Source organism: Microtus oregoni, unplaced genomic scaffold, assembly GCF_018167655.1.
Source record: "Microtus oregoni isolate MIOR12 unplaced genomic scaffold, Mior012 000027F_ref0000203, whole genome shotgun sequence".
Classification (NCBI taxonomy): Eukaryota; Metazoa; Chordata; class Mammalia; order Rodentia; family Cricetidae; genus Microtus; species Microtus oregoni.
The window spans coordinates 12,485,874-12,511,511 of NW_024543086.1; the positions used below are offsets into that span (position 1 = coordinate 12,485,874).

Genomic DNA, 25,638 nt, shown 5'->3' on the forward strand with positions numbered 1-25,638 from the left:
AGTTCCCTGAAGCCGACTCACTGCATCGCCGTCTATCTCTTCCTCTCCCTGCCCCTAGCCTCTCAAGTAGCATGCAGTCCCTGTCTTCAGGCAGCAGCCCTGGGTCACTCACATCCAGCCGGGGCTCCCTGGCTGCCTCCAGCCTGGACTCCTCCACCTCAGCCAGCTTCACTGACCTCTATTATGACCCGTTCGAGCAGCTCGACCCGGAGCTCCAGAGCAAGGTGGAACTGCTGTTCCTGGAGGGCAGCACAGGCTTCCGGCCCTCGGGCTGCATCACCACCATCCACGAGGATGAGGTGGCCAAGACTCAGAAGGCAGAGGGAGGCAGCCGCCTGCAGGCCTTACGCTCCCTGTCTGGCACTCCAAAGTCCATGACTTCCCTGTCACCACGCTCCTCTCTCTCCTCCCCATCCCCTCCCTGTTCCCCTCTCATCGCTGATCCCCTCCTTGCTGGAGATGCCTTTCTGACCCCGCTGGAGTTTGAAGACGCAGAGCTGAGTATGGCTCTCTGTGAGCTGAGCCTCGGCAGCAGCACCCGGGAAAGATACCAGCTAGAGGAACCAGGACCTGAGGGCAAGCCACTGGGCCAAGGTACGGAGCACGGGGGGAGGCTGGGGCTTATTTGGAACCAGGAGGCAGGGGGTTCCTGTGATAATTCCTGACTACTGTCGATGGCTGGGTCTTTCTGTGGCTGTTTATTTATTCAGTAGATACTGACAAATGCAGAATGTGCTAGGTCCTGGGCTAGGGTTTTGCTTTGTTTTGGCAGATTTCATTCAATAGCTATTTAGCACCTACCAACATGAATCTCAGATCCTGGGCTAATTGAATATACTTGGATTAATTCAGCTAAGCTTTCCACAGACATGTCATATGGCAAACTTAGTTGCTAAGGACCCGTGTAGATGACAGACACCGCTCTTAAAAAGCCCAGGTTCATCTGGAGCCACGTGCACCAGACAAAAGCATGTGAAGTAAACCCAGCAGGGCATGTGGGAAAGCCTTTGGGTGGGGGTGAGGTGGCTGGTTCAGAATGGATAGAGGCTTAAACGATGAGAAGGGCTTGGTTGGGGGCCAGGGTATAAGAAAGTGTGGTAGCATTCAACTCTAATCCCAGAATTTAGGAGGAAGGGGTGTGAGGATTAGGAGCACAAAGTCATCCTCCACTATGTGGCCTCTTCAGTTGGAAGCTTTGAAATCGTATCTCAAAATACAAAAGCAATGGGTAGAGGTGCTGGCTGCACAAGCTTGACAGCCTGAGTTCAATACCCGGAACCCATGGTAAAAGGAGCGCTGACTCCCAAAAGTTGTCCTCTGACCTCCGTATGTGCACACATGCACATAAATATACACAATGATAATAAATTTAATTTAAAAGGAGGGGGGAGAGAAAGGAAGGAGTGAGTAAAATCTCTGGGGCCACAGCAGTGCTCATAACTTGGGACCGAGAAAAGCTATGGTCAGTGGCAGCGTCCTGATCACACAGGACCTGGTAGTGGGATGTGGATTGTATACCAATTATAGCAAGGACCTTGGGAACCCTGGGAATGTCTTGCATTTCTTCATGAAATCAAAGAGAACATTCTGATTAGGAGTCAGATGGGAATCTTCAGATTAGATGCTGCTGGTGAAATTGATGGCCTAGGTTTAGAGAGAAGGAAAACCGTAGCCGCTGCCACAGAATGAACTGCAGTTCTCTTATCAGAGATTGAGATGTACTGGAGAGAGAGGGGGAGAGAGAGAGAGAGAGAGAGAGAGAGAGAGAGAGAGAGAGAGAGGAGGAGGGAGGAAAATGGGTTGTTTCTTCTCTGCCCATTTCATAGATGAGGAAGCTGAGGTTCAAAGAGGTAACATCTGTTGGCCAGGGTTGTCCTAGCAGCAAATGAGGAAGCTAGGTCTTTCTGATCTCAGAGCCCAATCCCTGGATGGGCTCAGTGTCCCACAGATGTGTGACTCTCTTGGTACTTGCCCCACCTGGACATGACGCAGCAGAGTGCCCAGTAAGCTCATCTGCGGGCCCCACCTTGCACCCACAGTATTGGCTTTTGTGCTTGGGTCGAGGCATACAAGGCTCACTCAGGTCTGGGAGCATGTGTCTATTCATTTAAGCCTCATCCCTCTGCGAAGTGTGCATTGTCTTTTTTAGAATGGGCAGTAGCATGGCTGCTATGCCTGGAGCTGCCAGTCTGTGCATAGGAGTCAGTAGCGGGGGAGTGAGGTTTCGCAGTTAACTGAAGGCTCCTGGTGTCAGCCATTTCTTTAAAGAGGGACTGAGAGATCCCTGGGGTTCCCTCATCAGGAAGGGAATCTCGCTGAGTTCTCTCGAACAAAAATAAAAACAAGCCTCCTATTGCAGGTGGCAAGCCTCAGCAAATTGATCCCCAGGGAGAAGGGGGTGTGGGTAAAAGCTCTTCCTTGGCTTAAGAAGTCTTTGTTCAGGATGCAGGGCCACATCAGGACATTCAGACTCCAACCTGGTCCTGGAAAGAGACCCTCTCCATCCCCCTCCCAACAGTGGTATAGAGACAGCTAGGTGACAACCTGTTTCTTTCACGCCATCTCCAGCAACCTTGCCCTGCTGTGAGCTGTGCCAGGCAGGGCTCAGCCATTAAGCAGGTTATGCGATTAGTGCTGCTGTTCAGTCAGCAGACAAATTAATCTCCTTAAGTGGTTTAGCGGAGAGCAGAGAGCGGGGCTGAAGGTGGGAAGTCTCCCCCAGGGCTCAGCAGGTGTGGCACAAGGCTGGAAAAGCTTTTTTCCTGCATCTCCAGCACCAGATGCGTCCCAGGCTCTCCTCACCAAAATGGCTTGTTTCCCCAGCCTGCTAAAACCCCAATCTCAGTGCACCACCATACATCCAGCCCCTGGGGTGTCTCTGTCTACCCCAGGGCTGGGCTTGCACTGGTGCTTATAGGAGCATTTGGCTGTAGGGTGAAATACCTGGAGCTAGCCTTCATGGACAATTTCTTCCCATCTGTAGCTCAGGGCCTGGCAGTGGGTCCTGCGCGCCATTATTTGGGCCTGGAGGAAATGTGGACCATATACAAAGAGCCCAGTTATGACCCCAGCCAGAGACTTCTGCTAAGGGGAGAGAGGGGGAGAGAAGGAGGAGCTGACTATGAATGCATCCTCCCTTGCTTTCCTTTAATAGGCAAAGGGTTGTTAATTTGTCCCGGGTCTGTAGGGAAGACCTATAAAACAATACCACTCTCTGCGCAGGATGACTCTGTCTTGTAATCCCAGCACTGAGGAGGTTTGGGCGGAAAGATCAGGAGTTTGAAGCTAGCCTTGGATACATCCTAAAATCCAGTCTTAAAAACCCACACCTGTCAGGTCCGGAGAGCTAGTCAAGTGTTTGCTTCACAAACATGAGGGCCTGAGTTAAACCCCCAGAATTCATGTTTAAAAGGTGATAAGAAGCCAGTATTGGTAGTGTGTGCTTATAATCCTGGCACTAGAAGCAGAGATGGGGATCCCTGGGGCTTACTAGCCAGCTACTCCATCCTAATGGTGAGCCTTGGACAGGGAGACCCTGTCTCAAAGAAACAAGGGGTGTGGCTCCTGAGCAATAGCACTTGAGTTGACCTCTGGACTGAACATGTATGTAGACATCACACAAGCACCTATACACTTGTGTGTGCACGCATGCACACCCCCCCCCACACACACACACCCTAAACCTCATACAGAGGAACTGAAGTCTCCATTACTATGGACGTTCCCACATTCAGTCCCCCCAGAAGCCTATAAAGTAGGCGGAACCTGGGACTTACTGGGGTTCAGTCAGTGTCCCATGGTCATAAAGCAGCCTATGGTAGAACCGTGTTTAAAACCAGGCAGTTTTATATCTTACGTGAATGAGTGTTTAGCCTGCTTGTACTTATATGCACCACATTTGTGCCCATACCTTTGAAAGTCAGAAGAGGGAGGCAGATCCCCTGGATGTGTGGTGTGTGTGTGTGTGTGTGTGTGTGTGTGTGTGTGTGTGTGTGTGTGTGTGTGGAGAGAGAGAGAGAGAGAGAGAGAGAGAGAGAGAGAGAGAGGATGTATTAGAATGACTTACAAGCTGTGGTCCAACTAATCCAATATGGCTGCCTATGACCAGCGGTTCCTAAAATCCAGCGGTTGTTCACTCCACGACGCTGGATGTCTCAACTGGTCTTCAGTATTCCCCAAAATGACAAATAAGTAGGCTCTAATGCCAGGCATGGGGAATGAACTTGCCACCAAAAGCAAAAACAAACAGGCAAAGAAAGAGCAAGTTTCCTTCTCCCGTGTCCTTATATAGGCTTCCCGCAGAAGGTATGGCCCAGATTAAAGGTGGATCTGTCCACCCCAAAGATCTGGATTTAAAATGGATCTTTCATGTCAAATAATTTAATTAAGGTAAAAAGTCCCTCATATATGTGCCCAGCTATTTGAGTTTTAGTTAATTCTAGATGTGGTCAAGTTGACAAGCAAAAATAGCCATCACAGCCATGAAATCACATATGACCCCTTCCCTTGTCCCAAGTCAAGAAGGACCTTACTAGAGTGTTCAGAGGTGTATTCGAGTTCACTGGAGAGCGGGTCAAAATTGTGTGATTTCTGAACTTGACTTTCTTTCTTCTTCCCCTTCTTTCAAACAGCTGCAGGTGTGACCCCGGGGTGTGGCCTGAAAGTGGCCTGTGTATCGGCTGCAGTGTCTGATGAGTCTGTGGCTGGGGACAGTGGTGTGTACGAGCCTTCTGCGCAGAGGTGGGTCCCTGGCTGTTGTTCCATTCCTGGGGAGCGTGGGAGCCTCCAAAGGATGTGGTGGAGCTGCAGAAGGGCATTTCCGGTCATCTAGTGATGGAGGAAGGTCATTGGCTAATAAAGGAACTGCCTTGGCCCATTTTATTGGTTGGAAGATAGGTGGGAGGAGTAGGCAGAACAGGACGCTGGGAGGAAGAGGAAGTGAGCTCAGTCTCCACAGCTCTGCTCTCTGGAGCAGACGCCTGAGAGAGACGCCATACTCCCAGCTCCCAGGCAGACACACGCCATGAAGCTCGACCCAGGATGGACTAGGCTAGAATCTTCCCGGTAAGACCGGTTCTCACAGATTATTAGAGATGGGTTGATCGGGATATCAGAATTAGCCAGTAAGGGCTAGAGCTAAAGAGCCAAGCAGTGATTAAATGAATACAGTTTGTGTGTTGTTATTTCGGGGCATAAGCTAGCCGAGCAGGCAGCCGGGGTGCTGGGGACGCAGACCCGCCGCTCCAATTACTACAATCTAGCCTTTCCCCAGGTAGCCCTTTTTGGAGCCGCACCCAACACGCAGGCAGCAGAGATGCAGGTGGTATCCAAGGCTAGGGGCAAAATGTGGGTTCTGGGGTGACAGCTGTAAAGTGTGTGCTAGGGAAAGAGATGCTAGCTAGAGAAAGGAAGTATATTCTGGAGAAGGGTTCTAAGCCCCTGGGAAAATGAGGGTCCAGGGACACACTGAGCACACAGCCAGCAGTCTAGTCTCACAGCAGGGACCCTGAGTCCAGAAAAGGCTTTTGTTCGTGGGCAGCTATGGGACACTAACCCCTTCCCCTGGTGTCTTATAATAGACTGGGCACTTCTGAAGTTGCTACATTCGACAGTGAAGAATCAGAAGCCATGGGAGCCACCCGGGTTCAAATTGCCCTGAAGTAAGTGATGGGGGGCGGGGCGGGGGGGACAAGGACAGAAGAAGGGTTTATATAGGGCCTCTTCATTGACAATATTGTACCTCCATGGCTATCCACGGAAGAAGCAGGACCCACCAGCCTTAGTGGGTTCCTGAGTACTGGCCCCTTCACCATAGATGAGCAATGCCAAGCTTCTTGTGACTGGTACAGATGTGGACAGAGGCTGAGCACACAGACTTTCTGCTTGCTGAGTATCTGCTCTTATGGTGGTTGCCTTTGCATCCCCATCCAGGTTCCAACGATCCTAACTCAGGGTTGTTGACCCTGGAGAGCACAGCACTGCTGTTGCTGCTGCCTTCTCTTCCTGGGGAATGACTTCCACGTCTTCTTATGCAAAAATGTTAATAACAGATAATTTCATACCCCAGTCTACGTTGGGTATAAAAGCCACGGAAAAATAAAAGCAGGTGATTTCAGGATCTGAGTAATCCATGAAACTCCCTCCCGATACTGTCTTGTGGTTTCTGTCTTCAGTTCCCACGCCCCTACACTGGTAAGAGGTGATTTTGTTGAGGCCGGTCCTCAATACTTCTGGTAACTCTTTAAAATTGAAATGAATGGGCCAGTTGGATGGCTTACCCAGTGAAGATACTTACCGTGAAAGCCTGAGTTCAGTCCCCAGAACCAGGCACGGCAGTGCACATCTTTAATCCCAGCACTGAGGAGTCAGAGGCAGGTGGATCTCTCTGAGTTGGAGACCAGCCTGGTCTACATAGCAAGTTCCAGGCTATGTTTCAATAACAAACAAACAAACAAATGAAAAATCAGATGGCTGCCAGTTCTGGACCTGTATCTGGTCGTGGCAGCAAAGCTGAGGGTGAGTGCTTTCAGCTTATCGCACTGGACAGAGCAGCCAGCAGCCCTGACTAATGACTCTTAAGAATGAAAAGGTTGGGCATGGTGGCACATACCCTTACTCCTGACACGGGGGAAACAGAAGCCGAAGGATTTCCGTGAGTTCAAGGCCAGTCCGGTCTACTACATAGGCTACCCATGGCTAAGTAGTGAAACCCTGTTTGAAAGATGGGAGGGGGGAGTAGAAAGGACGGGGGGGGGAGGAAATAAATGATTTGCTGATTGGTGTTCTACCCACCCCTTCATTTCAGGTATGATGAGAAGAACAGGCAATTTGCAATATTAGTAATCCAGCTGAGTAACCTCTCCGCTCTGTTACTGCAACAAGAGCAGAAAGTGTGAGTACGGAGCCCTGCATTTGTGTGTCTCTCTCTCACCTGCGCTCTCCTGGGAAAGCTCTAACTGCAGAGACCACTGCAGGCATTTAATGCAAGCGAGCATGCTAGTGCTGCCTGTGTCCCCCCACACACAATGGTACATTTACCGGCTTTGGAGACTGGCACAGTAGACAGCTTCCCCACTTCCTGGTACAGCCTGGATGCCCACCACCCACTGCTCAAGGAATGCTGGTCAAGCCGGTCCTTCCTGCATGGAAATCTCCTGGTCTGTGACCTCATGAGAACAGTCAGGTCCTTGTTGTCTTCTCTGTGCAGAAACAACTCTCTGGTTCTAGACGTGACTGGTGTGTTACCTTAGAGGTTGCAAGAGCAGGCACCTGCACTGTCTGCATGCATTCTTGCTGTAGCCTGGGTGTATGTTACATTGTATTCATCTACCTAGACATTTCCTCCCATAACTAGACCACAAGGCCTGGAGACAACTGTTACTGTATTCAGACAGTGTCCTGGGATAGGATGTGGGAGGAGAAGAGAAATCTAGCACAGACCAGAGCTCTAGATTGTCTCCTTTCTGCCCCTCAGACAATGCCAGGGCCAGAAATGGGGAGGCATAGATAGGCAAAACCCTGGGGCTTGGTTGCCAGCCAGCCTAGCCTATTTGGCAAGCTCCAAGCCAATGAGAGACTCTGTTTTAAAAGCCAAGCTAAAAGGCATGTGAGGACTGACACACAAGGTTGACCTCTGGCCTCGACTCACGTGCACGCACCAAACAGAATGTTCAACTCCTGCCTGCAGAGATTCGAGCATCTGCCTTCAGTGCATGAGCGCCCCTGTTCCCACCATTGCTCAGTTCTAGGGAATTGCTGCCTATCAAGTGCTTGCACCCAGTTTACCTCAGCCTCCACAGCCTTTGGGACCCTTAGGAATTTGGAGACCCATGGCAGGAAGAGCAGTTGGTACCCCAGAGCCCTTCCTGGATCCCTCACATAAGACATTCTGCATTCTCTCCTTGACAGCTGTCTCCCTGGGGATTTCTGCAGTACGTCACCCCCACACAGCTGACCCAGCTCTCTGACGGTTCTGTCTCCCCCAGGAACATCCGTGTAGCCATCCTGCCTTGCTCTGAAAGCAGCACCTGCCTGTTCCGAACCCGGCCTCTGGACTCTGCGGATACCCTCGTGTTCAATGAGGCATTCTGGGTGTCCATGTCCTACCCAGCCCTTCACCAGAAGACCTTACGCGTAGATGTCTGTACCACAGACAGGAGCCATGCAGAGGAGTGCCTGGTGAGAGCTGAGTCTGTCTCTGTCTGTCTGTCCACCTGACCTTCAGTCCTTAGGGCATGAAGGTCATAACAGGTTGGGTATGTGTCATATACGGCCTGGATTTCAGGCAGAGATGCCTCCCCAGAGAAGCGTGGTCTCAGTCTTGTGGTGTGTGAGAGCCCCTTGGTGTGAGGGGAGCAGCAGGCCTGAGAGGACCTGGAAGTGCATGCCTTCGGCCTCAGCTTCACCGTGCAGCATAGAGATCAGACAAGAAGCACTGAGTCGCAAAAACAGCCTGACGTTCAAATCCCACCTTTACCCCCTGAGCTGAGGGATCATGGGCAAGTTCCTAAACACCTCCGCTTTTCACTTTCTTTGTCTACAAAATGCCCCCTGATTGCCCACTGGGGAGTGTCTTGAGGTTTGCAAGCGTGCATACAAAGCACCTACCAATGAGTCTGACACAGGTTCTCAGTTAATGGACCCTCTCCTGCTCCTCCAGCTTCCTCCCCCTCCCTGCATTGACGGGAGCCGGGACTGGAGATGCTACAGCCCTGTGAAAGCCATGCACTTAAATACAAGCAGAGTACGGGTGTTCAACCTTGAATAACCCCTCCCCAGGGGCTTCAGGGATAAAATGAACTGAACCAAATGAAAGACTTTCTTAACTCTGGTGCCATTTCTGAGTGTTTAAATGACAGCTCCAGTGTCTTTAAATCAGTGTGGGCTTTAGAGTTAAAAGAGAGCTCTGCTCCCCCTGGTCTCTGCTGGGAGCCTATTAGGCGATTGCGCCTGTGTTGGGCACTGCAGATCTGGCGACAGAGCCCCCTACACAAGGCAGCTAACACACAGACGAACTGCGGTGCGGGTTGTTTTGGAAGTAGATGGATTCAAGTGGCAGAAGAAAATGTGGAACTTGTGTAGAGGATAGGCCAGGGATTTGTCCATGGCACTGAGCCTTCTCTCTGCATCCACGTCTGGAAGCTGAGAAAGTAACCGTGGCAGTTGCTGCCTCGCCTGCAGGCTGCTCTTTCTCCTGGTGGCAGCAGTGGGTCTTTGCCCAGAGTGGGAGACTCTTAGCTATCCAGCTTCACTTGGATCTGCTTGTGGTGGAGAATCCTTTGTGCTGGGGAATTTAGGGACCGCCCCCTCAGGATATAAGGACAAGTCACCCAGCTGGCCCTTCCCAGCCCCGCCATCCGAGAGTCTCCAATGCCAGGCTCAGTTCCCAAATCTATAATGTGGCCCTTACTGCCAACCATCCCGTCTGGTCTCGTGTCCAATGAAGCATCCCTGCAGTGCTGCCCCCACTCAGTGCCCGTGGTAAGTGTTGTGTCACCTGGTGCTCTGGTCCAACAGTAGATAGAGATTCAGCAAATTTGGGAACCTGCTAAGTACTCAGTGTGCATGAGCCTCAGCCATTTTTCTACTCGGCCCACGACAGAAACCATACCTCTTGGGGCTGGAGAGATGGCTCAGAGGTTAAGAGCACTGGTTGTTCTTCCAGAGGTCCTGAGTTCAATTCCCAGCAACCACATGATGGCTCACAACCATCTTTAATGAAATCTGGTGCCCTCTGCTGGCCTGCAGGCATACATGCAGACAGAATACTGTAAAAATAAATAAAAAATAAATCTTTAAAAAAAAACACACACACACCTCTTATGATGATGTTACCATGGACACAAATACAGCAGTGAATCTCAGTTGGGTGACATTTTCTGACAGACACCATTGATTTCATTTGTCTTATAAAAATAGGTAATTTGTACCAGTGGGAAACTGAGTCACAGAGATGAAGATCTTGCTTTGGGTCACAGAGTTAACACAGTAGCAGAGCTCTATTTGGGCCCCTTCTCTGCAGGGTGTACATTTGAGCCCTTCAGTGTCCTTTTTTAGCTAGTTCAGGGCTCCCTGAAGACCACAAATGGTGGCAAAAATGGTTTCAGGAACATGGTGGATACTGAGAAGCATTTCCAGACCCAGGCTCCTCTGGCGAGTCTTTCCCTCAGCCCTGGGAAGAAACTAAATCCTGTTTTCTTCTCCTAAGTGGGTGCCTTTTATTCTACCTTCCTAATTGAAGTCTACAGCCAAAAAAGAAAAAAAAAAACCCCCGCTGATCTTACAGTGGCTTATTGCTGCCCATGACCAATGGGAAACCTCCTTGCCTGGCTACTTTAGGAACATGAAGTGTTGGTTTGGGTGGCTGAGGAGGACAAGCCATGAGACAGAAGGGGGAAAGAGCTTCTCTGTTCTACTAGGTGTTTCCCTGTCTTGCCGGGGCTGCGGAATCGCCAGCCTGTGTTCAGTTCTTCAGTCTTACAAGCAGCATCTGCGAGTTCGTCACTGGGCCAAGAACCCCTTATTTAACCTTCAGCACAGCCCCAGGAAGAGGTATCCGGGTGATCTTCGTTTTAGGGAATGAGCAAGACTCAAACAGACTAAGTTACCTGACCACTTCATCCAGTGAAATGACCGAGGACCGGCATGAACACGCTCACCTTCTTTATATGTTCCTGTCACACACCGTGTTACATTTCAGGGTGACTAGAGACTCTCACCTCCACGCACCCCAGGTTTAGGGGAACACATAGCCTGCCTTCGCTAAGATTGTCTTCGGTACTGCTACCTCCTGTGCTAGTGTGGTATCACACTGCCTCCACCCAGCCACTAAGGCCAGTGTCCCTCAGTTCGGGTCCTGCCAGGGCAGACGCCAGTGTGTGGCCCTTACAATAGAGTCCTTGTTCCTTTTTCACTTGATGTCACTGGCCTGGCAAAGCCTATCTCTGCTGATGTGCGACCGGACAGAAAATACACCTAAGCTGTGCCGTGTGGCATCCTTTGAAGTTACCGCCCATCACTGGTTTCCCCCAAACCCCGAGTGCCCCTCACCCCCACAGTCTGGCTGCTTGGAGGGTTTGCAAACGCCAGCGCTTACAGGCTATTCAGTAAATCGTGTCTATTGAATCCGTGAGTGTGTAAATGCCCTCCAAATGCTTCCAGCTTGGGAAGGTGAGGGATATTCATGCCTGTGAGCCTAGGCCGGCAGGCAGCACATCTCGTTATCAATTTAGAATAACCTGATGAAAGTGTCACGCTTCCCAGCCGTTCTCACGATCCCTCCCCAGCTTGTCCCTCAGACACAGCCTGTCATGTTCCGAACTGCAATATCCAGTATGTTTGTATGTCTCCCCAGGAAACTGTCATCCCTTGGGGAGGAATCGTGTTCTAGACACTTCTCTGGCTGCAGGGAATACTTGTTGAATGAATAAAGGAGTAATATACATATTCTTGTATATACTTACATTTATTCTGGTGCCTGGAGCGTGCCAGCCACTTAACTCCTGAAATAACCCACCGCCCCCTAGCCCTGCATAGAGCAACGATTCTCCTCGTTCCCCTACTGAGGAGACTGATGTCAAAATAGCAAAGTGCCTGCTTACTTCCTCTCCCTACACAACACTCTTTTCCCAGAAGCTGCTGTTGGTCACCCAGGCTTAGCAGTCTGCGCCATGATCTGGTTCCTCCTCTTTTAGGTTGAATATCCCTGCCTGTCAGAAACACATGACCAGAACGGTTTCAGATTTGGGGAGGGGGGGGGGGGTGTTTATTTGGGTATTTGTTTGTTTGTTTGTTTTACTTGTTTATAATATTTTCATATATAATGAGATATTCTGGAGCTGGAATTGAAGTCTAAATAGGAAATTTGTTTGTTTCAGATATACCTTGTATTCCTAGCCTGAAGGTAATTATAGAATATTTTAAGTAACTTTGTGCATGAGGAAAAGGTATGGCATGGCATTTTTTACCTGTGGCATCCCATTGGTGCTCAGTCTTTGTGCTCAGGTTGGCATTAGAGCTGCCCATCCTGTAGAAGGAGAAATGGGCTCTCAGGTGGGTTGACGAGCCTCTAGGTCAGGTGAGCCCACTCCCCACTAGAGGCCTGCTTTACATGCTGGCTTCCGATACACCTGCCATCCGTTGACCCAGCTACTGCTATGTGAAGACAAAGGGGAAAGGGGGCGAGCCGAACCCCAAACCTGTCCTGAGCTCTTCTGAAGAGGGCTGGGTAGAACTCTTAAACGCCTAAGGAAGAGTATGGTTAGCCTGCAGGGCTTCCGGTTGGGGCTGTATCGGAGGGTGCTGGACTTGAACAGGTCCCTTCTTGGCGAGGTAGGTCAGTGTACTGCTCTTCATTTTTCACTTAAGGAGGGCATTTGTGTGTTTCAAAGAAGGGTGCAGGAAAAGCTGCCACTCTTTGTCACCGACCCCATCTTACCATGTACCTTCTTTCAGTAGCCGTTTAGATTTGTTATTCCACCTTTTGTACCTCAGACATAGTGCAAATCTGTGTGTGTGTGTGTGTGTGTGTGTGTGTGTGTGTGTGTGTGTGGTTGGTTGGTTGGTTTTGCATCTGTATGAGCACCTATAATCCCAGAAAGTTGGGGTCAGGAGGATTAGTAATTCAAGGCCAGTCTCAACTACATAGCAACTTTTTGTACTCTTACAAAGAAAGCCAAAATGAAGGTTTCTGTTCATGGGTCGTTTAGTACATGATAGATGTCTACACGTGTGATTCCCAAGCCGCGGGGTAAAATGTATCCATATTTTGCGAGATGCTGGCAAAGTCCTCCCATAAGGATTGTAAAACAACCTCTTTTGTAATTGACTGTTCAGTGTTTTGCTCCTTGGGACTCTTAACTGCTAGGAAATGGGGCTGTGTAGGGGCCCTCGTCATCCTTAGTATTCAAGCCAGAACCTAACCCAGCTCAGGGCGGGAGAAGGATCAACAATCAAAATTGAAATAACCAGTTTTTAAAAATGGGCCGCGTGTGAGTCTGGTAGCACATACCCATAGTCCCAACTCTAGGGGGTGTGGAGACAGAAGGATCAGAAGTTCAAAGTCATCTTGAGCTGTACAGCAAGTTTGAGGCCAGCCTCGGCCATGTGAAGAGTGTGTCAGAAGACATTAGATATATACATTCATAGAAGCTGAATGTGGTGGCATAGTGGCTGTAAAATTAGCACTCAGGAGGCTGAGTTCAGGACTAGGGTAGGGGACGAAGTGAATTCAAGGTCTCTTAAAAAGGGAGGGGATGGGATGTATAAATAGGTATGGTGACATACCCCTAGTCCCAGCTATGTGAGGGGTTTAAGTTCACATGAGACCTGCCGGGGCAGCATAGTGAAATCCTGTTAGGAGGCTCCGCCCCTATCTCACAGGGACTGCTGTTTTCCGTGTTGTCTCCACTAGCTGGCATATTCATACGTTTCTCATTGTTTGTCCCTAACAGGGAGGCGCTCAGATCAGCCTGGCTGAGGTCTGCCGGTCTGGGGAGAGGTCAACACGCTGGTACAACCTACTGAGCTACAAATACTTGAAGAAACAGTGCAGGGAACCTCAACCAGCAGGAGCTACAGGGCCTGACCACATGGTGAGTGGGCTAAGTGGGCACTTCCAGCCCCACCCCTGCAGCGCCTGATGAACCAGATCCCAGCTTGCAGTGGTGGAGGAGAGGAGCCCTGGGTAGGAGGAAATAGAAACAGGGGGAAGAGATGACCATCCAGGAACGATCTTCCCTGAGTGGTCACGACCCAGTTCCTTGAGGGCTTTTATTTTCTTCTTCTATATTCTGCTTTGCCTTATATTGCTTCTCTGATTTAAAAAACAACAACAAAACTTGAAGTTTTTTCAAAGTGATGTAGAGGGCTATATGAGTGGTTTGTGGTTCAGTGATGAGGCCAGACTAACACAAGTGAGATCCTGAATAAAAGAAATACAGAAGGAAGGAGAAAGCTGGGAGATTGAGACCATAGTTCTTTCTGGAGAACCTGAGACCGGAGGAAGTTTAAGGAAGGCTGTTCAGAATTGGCTCTTTCCGGCTGGGCGATAGCACATCACCTCTTTGAGCCTCCATTTTGTTTGTCTGTTTTGTTTTGTTTTGTTTTGTTGTGTCTAATAAGGAGTTTGAGATAGGTTGTTGAGAAACTTTAAAGAAATGGACCTAGTGAGTGCTTCTTGCAAGGGCTGGGTAAATGGCAGCTGGTTTTGAGTTACTTGAAAATGTTCTCCTTGCTTTGGTTTGAAAATATGTTTTAGCGCTAATTGTTGGAAAACATCCCTATACCATCTCTGGCATGCCTATAATCCAGCATGAGGAGGCAGAAACAGGAAGATCATTGAAAGTTTGAGGCCAGCCTGCTCTACAAAGCAGGTTCTAGGCCAACCAGGGTTATGCAAAGAGACCCTGTCTCTAAACCAAAACCAAAAAAAGACATGCATCCAAAAAGCCGCCCCCAGCTCCTGGCTTCTCTCTGCAGAGCGTGACGGCTGTGTGGTTCAGTGAGCTGCTATATGTGAGCAAACCACCTGCCATGGTCCTTGCCTTTAGCTCTTTCTTTCCTTCCCCAAAGAACTCATCAGGAGTTTTCTAGCCTTGCGACCTCCACCCCGACCCCTGGCTGAGGATGGTGGTAAATTAACCATGTGATCAGAAAGCCACGGCTTGTCTTTGCTCAGATGTCAGGGGCTGTCTACTGAATACTGTTTGCTAGGCGACTCTTCTGTGCCTAGATCATCAGAAATGATCTCCATAAAGACTTTCCTAGTGCTCGCTGGGAGAAAATGAGGGCCGGAGAGATTCGATAATTCTCTCAAGTCACACCCTCCTCCTCAGTAATGGCACCACTCAGTTCCTTCTCCTGGAAGCCCTCCACGTCTTCAGTCTCCCATTTGCCACTGAGTCATTGTCCCCAGACACACAGCACACAGTGCTTACCTCTCTCTAGACCCTTACTGCACTGCTGTGTCATTGATGGTTCATGGGACACAAAGACTCTGGCACACAGCTTTCTGATCTCCTCCAATCAGAGCCCTAATGTTTTCCCTTCACTGCTAAGCTAATTCTGCTAAGTAGATCCACACACAGAGAGAGACGCAGACTGGCCAGTGAAACCAAAACAATAGTTCCCACGTGTGGGTGACCATGGGCCAGATGCTTGACTGCTCCAACCTTCGGGCTTTACCCTGTGTTCTCTAGGAGGGGTACATGTCTGAGAGGTAGGTAAGGTGGCACCCGGAGCCCCTGCTGACCTGGTGGCCTCTGTCTCTCAGGATACTGTGTCTGCCTTGCTGGAACAGACAGCTGTGGAGCTGGAGAAGAGGCAGGAGGGGAGAAGTGGCTCCCAGACCCTGGAGGGCAGCTGGTAAGTGAATGCACCCTCGGGGTTAGTACGGAGATCCCTGATCTCAGGGCAGTCGAGCGAAGGTCCCGCTGGGAGCATCAAGGACCTGTGCTTACAGTCTCTGCAGGCAACAAGGCTCATTTGGCACAGTGGTACCTAAAACCCTTTCACAGTTTATGTTCCATAAATCTCCCATGCGTTGTTCCTGCCTGATGTTATTGTTTGTTTTGGTGTGCTGACATGTATTTGGGCTAAAAAAAAAAATTAAAACTAGGCATGGTGGCTCACATCTGTGATCCCAGCACTTGGGATGCTAGAAGGACTGCTGTGAGTTCGAGGAAAGTCTAAGTTACAGAGAAAAAAAAATTTAAGCCCTACTATAGATTTTAAATTTGAATCATTTGCTATAAATTGTGTATTGTACAGTAAGAATTGCACTTTGTTACTAGGAAGAGATGGAAGAAATGATAGGAATGAGAAAGTCCTGGTTTGCCAAGCACACACAGGTCCTAAGTTCAATTCCCAGCATGACAAGAAGGAGGAAGAGGAAATTGTTGAAGTTGTCCCTTTGTTGCTTAAGAACAGGAGGAAAAAATCCAATCCCCAAACTCCATGGTGTTACTGGAAACTCAGGCTCCTTCTCTCTCTCTCTGGTTTGCTGTCTTTACTGAGACCTCACCATTGAGGCAACCGTCCATCCGGAAGGATTAGAGATGAATATGCTTGTGTATCTCACAGCCAGGAATTCTTCTTCAAGTCACATTCAGCAGCTTCCTCTTGCTTCTCCTTGCCTATCCCGCTCCCCCTGAGAGGGAGATTGAGGAGTGAGCACTATTGCTTAGCTGGGAAAATCAAGTTTCTGCCTCTGAAGCCAAGAGGTCGGAATGGATCTGAGTCAAGTGAACTCTCTCTGCCTTCGAGGGTAGCGAGCTTCAAAACTGCTGGCTCAGCCAGCCGTCTCCCCATATATAAAAGAAGGACAGAGCTGTCCAGCAATGCTGAAGACTTACTCCGGACAGGAAGGGAGGCCTTCTTGCTGAGCCAATCAGAATGTCTAGACAAGAGCACGGGACACAGCTTTGCACTGGATTCTTTCCCGCGGACAACAGGATAGCAGTACACACTTCAGCAGCCGTGACCTCTGCTAGGGTGTCAGTCCTGTCTCTGTAACCTCAGCAAGCTAGTTCTTCCTGTTTGTTGTTTGTTGTTGTTTGAGACAGGGTCTCACTTGCTCTCCCAGATCTCACACTGTAGGCCAGGCTGGCCTTGAACTCCCAGAGACCCACCTGCCTCTGCCTTCAGAGTGCTGGGATTAAAGGTGTGCCACTACGCACTTATACTTTTTAAAAAAATTGACGCGTAGTCAATTGGACTCATACAGGTGACAGAATCATATGTAGGTAGCTATGCAGTGTGTCGTGGTCACAGATGCTAATTAATGGCTGACATATCTACTTCATACACCAGTATATTTTGTATTTGTGGGTTGTGACTCCTGTGGAGGTCAAATGTCAATTTCGTAGGAGTCACCTCAGACCCTCAAAAAGCACATATATTTAAACTACAATTCATAACAGTAGCAAAATTACAGTTATGAAGTAGTAATGAAAACAACTGTGTGGTTGGGGGCCACCCCAAGATGAGGAACTGTACCAGAGGGTCACAGTGCTAGGAAGGCCAAGAGCCACTGTCAAAGAGCACCATGCAGACTCTGCTCGTCTGCCATTCTGTTGGCTGTTGGCTGGTTCTGCTGTTTTGTCTCAGATGGGGTCTGGCCATGGAGCCCTGGCTAGCCTGACAGTCACCACGCAGACCAGGCTAGCCTCAAATTCATGCATAATCCTCTAGCCCCAGCCTGCCCTAGGTCCAGTTTCTTCTAGCCATTCTTTCACATAACCTGCTCTGAACTGTAGCCAAAGTGTGCTGTAGCAAGGCAGAACGCGGTCTCCTCTCTGAGTCCCGTGGTACTCACCGCGAGACCTTTCTTCCCCTCCTGACTCTAGCCTCCTTGCTGTGAGGTCAACTTCTTTATTCCACACATAAGGGAGACTGGGCAGTGTGTGTCTTTCTGTGCCTGGCTCCTTTCCCTTAGCCTAATGTCCTTCAGGTCCTTCTGTGTTGTCACAGGTGACAGCTACTATGGCTGACTCGCGTGCCGTATACACAGACCATGCTTGCTGGTGGACGCTTGGCTCCCCCCGCCCCCCCCATACCTTGGCTGCTGGGAACAGAACTGCAGTGCACAGAGAGAGAGAGGAGAGAGACCAGCCTTTCTATTGCAGTCACCAACCTAGAGGACACGCTCAATAACTCTTTTGTATTACCATTGTTGTAGTCCCAGATTCTGTAATTGCTCGTGGAGGGAGCCTTCCATTACAGTCTTTGACTCCTGGGGTCACCATATGTTTCCTGGTCAGGAACAGATGGCAGATACCATCTGCTGTGGCCACACAGCTTCCGCTACGTCTCCTCAAGTTGCCTCTACAGTGTGAACGCAGCGTGGGCCATGAGTAACCAGTGGCTACGTCTGTGTTCCATTGACACGCCATGTGTGGACACTGGAATTGACATTTCTTAGCATTTGTACCTGCCACAATGATCACCGCCATTTATTTAATTTATTTATTTATTTTCAGTCATTTAATAATGGGCTGAGGGTGTAGCTCAATTGGTACTTACTTGCCTAGCATGCACAAAGTCCTGGGTTCAATTCCCCAGCACTCCCTAAACCGGCTGTGATGCCACATTGCCTGTGATTCCGGTCATTGTACTCTGGAGGTGGAGGCAGGGGAATCAGATTTCCAGCTGGCTACATAGTGAGTGCAAGGCTAGCCTGGGATACTTTGAGACCCTGTCTCCACATGAAAATAAATATAAATGGAAAAGCATTTCTCAGCTTAAAATCCCCAGGGGAATAAAAAAAAAAACAAAACCAACAACAGCAACCAAAAAGAAACAAGGCAGCAGGCTGGATGGAGCCCACTGGAAATAGTTGCTGACATACACACTCCTCTTTAACCATCTTTCCATGTGATGAAGAGCGTACCGGACCCCTGGAATTCTGTATTCCTTTGTTTCTCAGTTGGTCACAGTGTCTATCTCCCGCTCCCTGTCCCTGGCAACCCTGATACTGACAGTCACCCAGGCTCAGGTCTGATGCCAGAATCAGCCCAGGTCCCCTCTCCCCACAGCCTGGCATGAGATCAGTGGTTGCTACTGAATTCCAAGCTAGTGCTGAAACTTTTCAAACCGTCTCCTAGCAACCACCTCTGTTCTTGCTCCCCTTGTGGCCCCCTCTCTCCCCACCCCCTGCCATTCACACTTCCCAGATGCCAGCTTACAAAAAGGGCCAGGCCTCTCAGAGCTGCAACCCCCTCCCCCAGGCCTGAAGGTGGCTTTTGATCGTCGGGCGGTCACTAGCTTCGGTGCACCTGCTCAGCTTCAGAGCGAGACCAGCCCCCAGCACTCGGGCACTGACCTACAGTATTAAGGCCCAATGGATCTCAGCTATCCCCCCCCCCCTTTTCTTTTTTCAAAATATTTTGATGCCTCTACTGCAAGTATCAGAGGAACATTTCTCTCTCTTGCTCTGTTCTGTAGCAACACTGGCCTCAAATTCTCAGTTCCGTCCTCTGCCTCCCAAGCACAGAGGACGTCCACACCTCAGGAGAAAAATGCATTCATTCCGCTGAAGGGTCACGAGCAAAACAAGACCCTGGTTATTAGGAAACATAGAGGAGCCAGTGAACTATCTCAGTATGCAAAGACACTTGCCACCAAGACTTGAGTGCAATCCCAGGACTCACACAGTAGAGGGAGAGAACCAACTCCTGAAAGTTGTCCTCTGACCTCTGACCCCCGACCCCCATGTGTATGCCATGGCCTCCTAACGCCCTCACTCACCTGCATTCATCATACACACACAAGGGAGAGGCCCTGATGTGTGTCTGTCTGGGGTGATGGCTACAGGTGGCACTGCTGTGTCCCTGAGCCTGAGCATGTCACATCTCAACACACAAGGCAACGTGTTTCTTGGGTAGGATTGTTAGCCAGAAACACTGTCACCAACAGTGACTAAAATACCCTAAAACTATACTTACTCTCCAACACTTCACTGAACGACTACACTGACCTAGAATATGTACATTTAGGGCTGGGGATATAGTGCTTGCCTAGCATGAAAGAGGTCCAGAGTTCAGTCTCCAGCATGGCTGAAATAGAAACTGATGAAGTCCCTGTTTATGATCTGACAGATACTACCACTAATCAACCTGCATACAAAGCGAGCATCGCTTGCTCACATCCTCGCTCTGCACGGGGACGTGTCTGTTTTCCAGCCCTTCACCAACACGGGATAACATCAGCTGGCATTTTGTGTTGGTTGCTTTGTTTGAGCTGCATTGGGTGAAGGATGCCATGTGTGTTTTGTTTCTCTGCACCATTGAGATCGAGTGGGGTCTTTTTTCCTGTCCTGGGACATTCCAATCAGATTTACAGTGAAATATCAGAGACCAGCCCAGTGGTCAAGCGCTCTGTTAGGCTAAGCCACTTAGCTCCCCTGTGATAGTGGATGAGGCTATCAGCCTGCACGCCTCACACTGAACCTGTGAAGTGAGCACGCCCTCCCTCAGTACTGTTGACTTTCTGAAGCAGCCCAGCAGGGCTGGTGAGTGAATCCTACAGATTGCTCTGTGTCCACACAACTGTGGGTCTGTGTGTCTGGGGCTACAGAGGAGAACAAGACTCCCCTTATCGCAAACTCCCTCACAGTGGAGAGGAGTCTCCGTCGCAGGGCTGTGATGAGAAACGGGGGTTGTCTCTCCCCATTGGGGAACCCTCAGGGAGACGCTGCGTTTCCCCCACAGTGCCTCACAGAAAATTCTGTGTCACAGGCTCTGCTTTGGCTGGGTTTCTGGTGGCTCAGCATGGTGACAGTGTTTCACACAGGCCATGGCCTGGCAGCAGTGAACATCTTTGAGAAGTCAAGATGTAAATTACACCCAACATGTGTAATCTATTAGCCTCACGAGTCCTTCCAGCCCTGGAGCCCAGGGGACAGAGAGCAACAGGGCAGAGGCTGTTCAGGAAATGGTGCTGGGACAGTTAGCTATACGTATGGAAAAATTAATTTTTATTCATATTTCCCCTCAATCAGAAATGAATCTGTTTTGGATCATAGAGCTAAAAACATCAAAACTGAAAGGATAAAGCTTTAGCTGAGAATATAGGAAATTCCGTTATCTGTGACACAGCTCGGTCAGAGAGCGGTTGCCTAAGTGTGCATGAGGTCCTGAATTCCATCCCCAGGATAGCCATGGACAAATAAATAATAAATAAGTGTACGGGAAATGTTTTACAAAGGCTTCCTAGGACACAAAAAGCCCCAACTAGAGCTGGAATAAGGCAGGCGTCAACCAGGAGTTCAGAGCAGCCTCAGCTACATGAAGCCCTGTCTCAAAAATAATAATTAAAAAAAAATCCACAATAAGATGCAAGGCTGTTCCCAATGCAATGGCTGCCAGTCGCGAGTGTCGCCAGGGAGCTGGAACGCTCACTTGCTGTGTTGCTGCTGGAACCGTAGTGACGGCATGACTCCAGAGACTCACTCTGCCGGTTCTATTAAAAGGCAAATGTATAGTCATTAATTCAGTAAATCCCTGAATTCTATGAGCTGAATTGTACACCCCTCCAGATTCTTTAAAAAAAAAAAATTTATTTATTTATTATGTATACGTTGTTCTGCTGTATGTGTGCCTGCAGGCCAGAAGAGGGCGCCAGATCTCACTACAGATGGTTGTGAGCCACCATGTGGTTACTGAGAACTGAACTCAGGACCTCTGAAAGAGCAACCAGTGCTCTTACCTGCAGAGCCATCTCTCCAGCCCCCTCCAAATTCTTATGGTGAAACCGTACTGAGGGCCTGTACCTCAGAATGTGACTGCCTCAGGAGATGGTGCCTTGCAGTGGCAATTAAAGTAGGGCGGACCTGATCCAGCCTGATAGGTATCTTTATAAAAAGAGAGAATTGTGACACGCACAGAGACACCAAGCACTTATGGGAAAGATGAAGCACGGACAGCAGCAAGGAGCCACCTGCAAGCCAAGGACAGGAGCCTCAGGAGAAAGCTATGTATTGGAACCTCGGTCTTGGATGCCAGCCTCCAGAACTGTGGGAAATATAGTTCTGTGGTATTTCACTTTGGTGGCCTCAACCAATAACACAATATCTAACAGAAGTGACCCCCGGCTCCATAGCAAAGACTTGTCCCTGGGTTCATAGAAACGTCAGTCACGGTGACCGTTTGGTGAGATGGTTGCAGTTCAGAGCACACGGATGGATGAAGTGCTGAACACACTACATCCTGGGGAATACTACTCAGTAATAAAAAGGAAGTGAGCTACTGGTGCCTGTAGGACCTGGCTGAACTTCAAAAGCATACTAACAGAAGCCAAAGATGCAGGAGCATGTACTGTTTGACTGCTTATATGAAACTCGAGAGAAATCAAATTTGGTCTGTTACACCGGAAAGCTTCACTGCTAGCCACCAGGGAGACTGAGTGGAAAGGGTAGCCCCTTTCTGATGTAGAATATTCTGGATCTTGATGCCCCCTTCTGGCTTTCATGGGGACTTCCATCCTTATGATGCACATTCAGACACACAGGGAGGAAGGAAGGGAGGGAGGGAGGGAGGGAGGGAGGGAGGGAAAATTGGTTTTGTTGGGGTTCTAGAGGTGGAATCTGGGCCATCAGACATTCCAGGAACATACTGTGCTTCTGAGCCACAGCCCAGCCCTATACTGAGGTCCTTTTGATAAATACCCTTACCATCATAAGTCTCAGGAGCCCTGCCTGGATTCACTCTGGAGCAGGTGAGTGAAGATGGAACGGTGTCTGAGGGACTGACCACAGCATTATGTCACCACAGGACGTATGAGGAAGAGACCAGCGAAAATGAAGCAGTAGCTGAGGAGGAGGAAGAGAGAGGGGAGGAGGAGGGAGAGGAAGATGTCTTCGCTGAAAAGGTCTCCCCAGAGGCAGAGGAGCACCCAACACTAAAGGTAAAAAGAACTGGTCTGGGGAGATAATATTCCATCACAATGTCTGGGCCATCAGAAAAGGCTCTCAGTGTCAGGGATAGCTAAGTGGATAGTGTGTCCCTGCACTTTGAATCGTATTTGGAGACACAGTGCACCAGAAGGGACTGATGGGTCCCGATCTTTTCTTCTGCCCTTTGTGGCTTCCCTATTTCTCTAACCAGATCTCAAGCCTTGCAGTCACATGGTCTTAGTTCTGCCCCTCCCTGTGTAGTCTTGGGTGGATGACTTCATTCCCACCCAGCCTCCATTTCTTCATCTTTAAATTCACATGGGAACACGAGCCTTGCTCATAGGCCTGGAATGGAGATCTCTTATCTCAGAGTCCACAGGATGCTGTGGCTAAGGCACATGGTGTTCTTGAACAGAGCCCTGGGACAGAGTCTCCAGAGCCTGGCGAAGGAGAGAGTCCTAGAGCAAAACCCAAGGACTTTTTTTTCTGCCTTGTATACACCAAGGAGTGTCTCTGCAGTTTCCCCCACCAGGGGGCGCTCTTGTCACACTTGAACAGGTACTGAGAGTTTCTGCTAAGAGTTTCTGGGCTAAGTTAGTGTCTATGTCCATCTTTTGCTGGTGACTGATGTGTGCAGGTAGAGAAAATGATGGTCTGGGGTGGTGGTAGTGTTAGTTTGCTCTTTTACTTTTTTGATTTGTGATGGCGTCTCACTATATAACCTAGGCTGGCCTTGAACTCAGTTTTCTTAGTGCAGGGATTTTTAGCGTATACTACCATGCTTGGCTCTATCATAGTCTTGTAACCAAAAGGAGGTTTGCTAGTTGCCTCCATGATTTCAGAAGAAAACATTCGAGTTATGACTAGGACCTTGAAGGTCTTGTTTGTAGCTTCAGTACGTGGGGTGGATGGTCAGCACACCAGAACCTGAGTGCCACCATGGCTTACAGGAGCTGGTGCCTGCTCAAGCTCCCAGCAGTACATGCAGTAGAAGAGTGGGAACAGGAGAACAGGAGCTCTGGCCTGGGTTGCCTTTCTGGTAGGCTCAGCTGACTAAGCCAGCATGGTGAAAGCCAAAGAAGTTTGGCCTGTAGCCAAAAGTAAGGCACCAGAAGTGGGAGTTGCCAAGTAGACCAAGAGAGGGCCCAGAGACTCAGTGGACGCTCGTGTCAAGACTGACTTCTTCCTCAGGTGGACAGAGAGACCAATACCGAGAGCGTGGCCCCATCCCCCACAGTGGTGCGGCCCAAGGACCGGCGGGTGGGTGCCCCTTCCGCAGGGCCATTTCTTCGAGGGAACACCATCATCCGCTCCAAGACCTTCTCACCTGGACCCCAGAGCCAGTATGTGTGCCGGGTAAGCAAGCGATGGTGCCTTCCTCTCCCCTGGGAGCAGTGAGGCTCTGATCCGGCTTAGATATAAATAGGTGTCCCTCTCATAGCCTGACTCTCACAGTGTGTCGTAGGCATCTCTGGTAGGTTTAACTCCGTGGACCTCAGTTTCCCTCATGTGGAGCACACGGACCCACTTCATGGGATACTTTTACTCTTCATTGATTGATTGATTGATTGATATAAGATACTAAGCTGCACGCGGGGCTTAGTGGGTATGAACCCTTGCTGGACAGTCATGTGAACTTGAGTTAGAATCCCCTAGCAGCATGTGAAAGCCAGACATGGCCACATGGGCCTACCGCCTCAGCTTTAGCGCCCGGAAACACTTGGATCCCAGGACCTCGATACCAGTCAACCTAGCCAAAGCTTTGGGTTCAATGAAAAGACCTTGTCTCAAGGGAATAAAACACAGGGTGGGAAAGGAAGACACCGCGTATAATCCTCTAGCCTCCATGTGCACCTATTCAATACCACATACATAGAAAGTACGCTTCTTAAAGAAAAAAGACTATGCCATGAAACAATGTAGTTGCAGTCAAAAGGAAGAGGGTTATGATTTAAAAATCACAACCCAGCACAGCTGTGATCTCATCATCCGGGTGGCTAGGGCAGGAGGACCCAGAGTTTGAGAGTTCAAGGTCAGCCTAGGCTTTCCTAGAGAAACTGTGTAAAAGCAAACACTGGAAGCAACTTTACCAAGATATGTGCAGGATTTCCTTCACTTTTGGTTGTCCAATATTCTTCCCTTTTCTTTAGTATAGATTTTTCAGTGTGATCTGTTTGTTTGTTTGTTTGTTTTTGTTTTTCAAGACAGGATTTCTCTGTGGTTTTGGAGCCTGTCCTGGAACTAGTTCTTGTAGACCAGGCTGGCCTCAAACTCACAGAGATCCTCCTGCCTCTGCCTCCCAAGTGCTGGGATTAAAGGTGTGCACCACAACCACCCGGCCTGATTTATTTTTAAACAAACCAAAGGTCCTAGAAGGATGTTTTTCATTCTTTTTGATTGTTTTGTTTTGTTTTGCTTTTAATCCAACATCTATGAATGTTTTGCCTGCCTGTGTGTCTATACATCACATGCATGTCTGGGGCCTAGAGAGGTCAAAGGAGGTATCAGATCATCTGGGACTGGAGTCAGAGACAGGTGTGAGCTGTCAGAAGGGTGCTGGGTGTCACCTAGGTCCTCTGTAAGAACAGCTAGTGCTCTTAACCACTGGACCATTTCTGCAGCCCATAGAAGGAGTTAAAATGTCAGCACTTTAGAATCTCTCAGAATCCCGCACAGACCTCTCCAGGTGCTCGACCACCGGCTGTTGTAGTTTTGAGTTACTAAGGCTGAACCTAGGCCGCTCCCATGCTAGGCAACAGCTCTACTTCAGTCCAGTTTCAGGCTGCTCTTGAGCCTCTTGCTAGCATTTTAGTTTAAGAAATTAAAAAGCAATAAAGTTTGACATTAAATTCCAGTTCTTTGGTGGAGGTGGAAAAAGTGGAAGAAGAGACTCTGGGGGACCCCCAGGCCACACGTTCTCTGATGGCAGCAGATGGCCTAGGGCTGGGCTTTGCTGGTCACTTCCCCCGCTCTCTCTCTTCTGGCTGCCCCCCGGTGATAGGGTTCTCACCTCTTTCCTGGTTATCCAACTCTTTGAATCCTGTCTGGAGGAGCCTACTTTCTTTCATGCGGCTGTGCATTGAGGGTCTGAGCACCTACCAAGTCCCAGGGGTCATTCTGGTTGCTTGGGCTCTGGAACCAGCGGCTGCTCCCATCTAGCCATGAGGGTAGCGCATCTAAGACAAGTGTGTGCCTGCCCTGAGTTCTGTAATGCTTGCAGTACCTTCCCCTGTCTGGAACCTTGCAGA

At 49.4% G+C, this 25,638-nt stretch overlaps 1 protein-coding gene across 1 annotated transcript in view; it reads left to right on the plus strand.

Annotated features, from left to right (window-relative positions):
* Positions 1-25,638, plus strand: part of Wwc1 (WW and C2 domain containing 1) — a 155,477-nt gene that overhangs the window by 121,998 nt on the left and 7,841 nt on the right. The window contains exons 11-19 of the mRNA XM_041676108.1: positions 59-594; positions 4,632-4,740; positions 5,580-5,660; positions 6,806-6,892; positions 7,986-8,178; positions 13,452-13,592; positions 15,272-15,363; positions 22,269-22,401; positions 23,582-23,746. Of these exons, the coding sequence (XP_041532042.1) occupies positions 59-594; positions 4,632-4,740; positions 5,580-5,660; positions 6,806-6,892; positions 7,986-8,178; positions 13,452-13,592; positions 15,272-15,363; positions 22,269-22,401; positions 23,582-23,746 (1,537 nt within the window). The remainder of the gene's footprint in view (positions 1-58; positions 595-4,631; positions 4,741-5,579; positions 5,661-6,805; positions 6,893-7,985; positions 8,179-13,451; positions 13,593-15,271; positions 15,364-22,268; positions 22,402-23,581; positions 23,747-25,638) is intronic.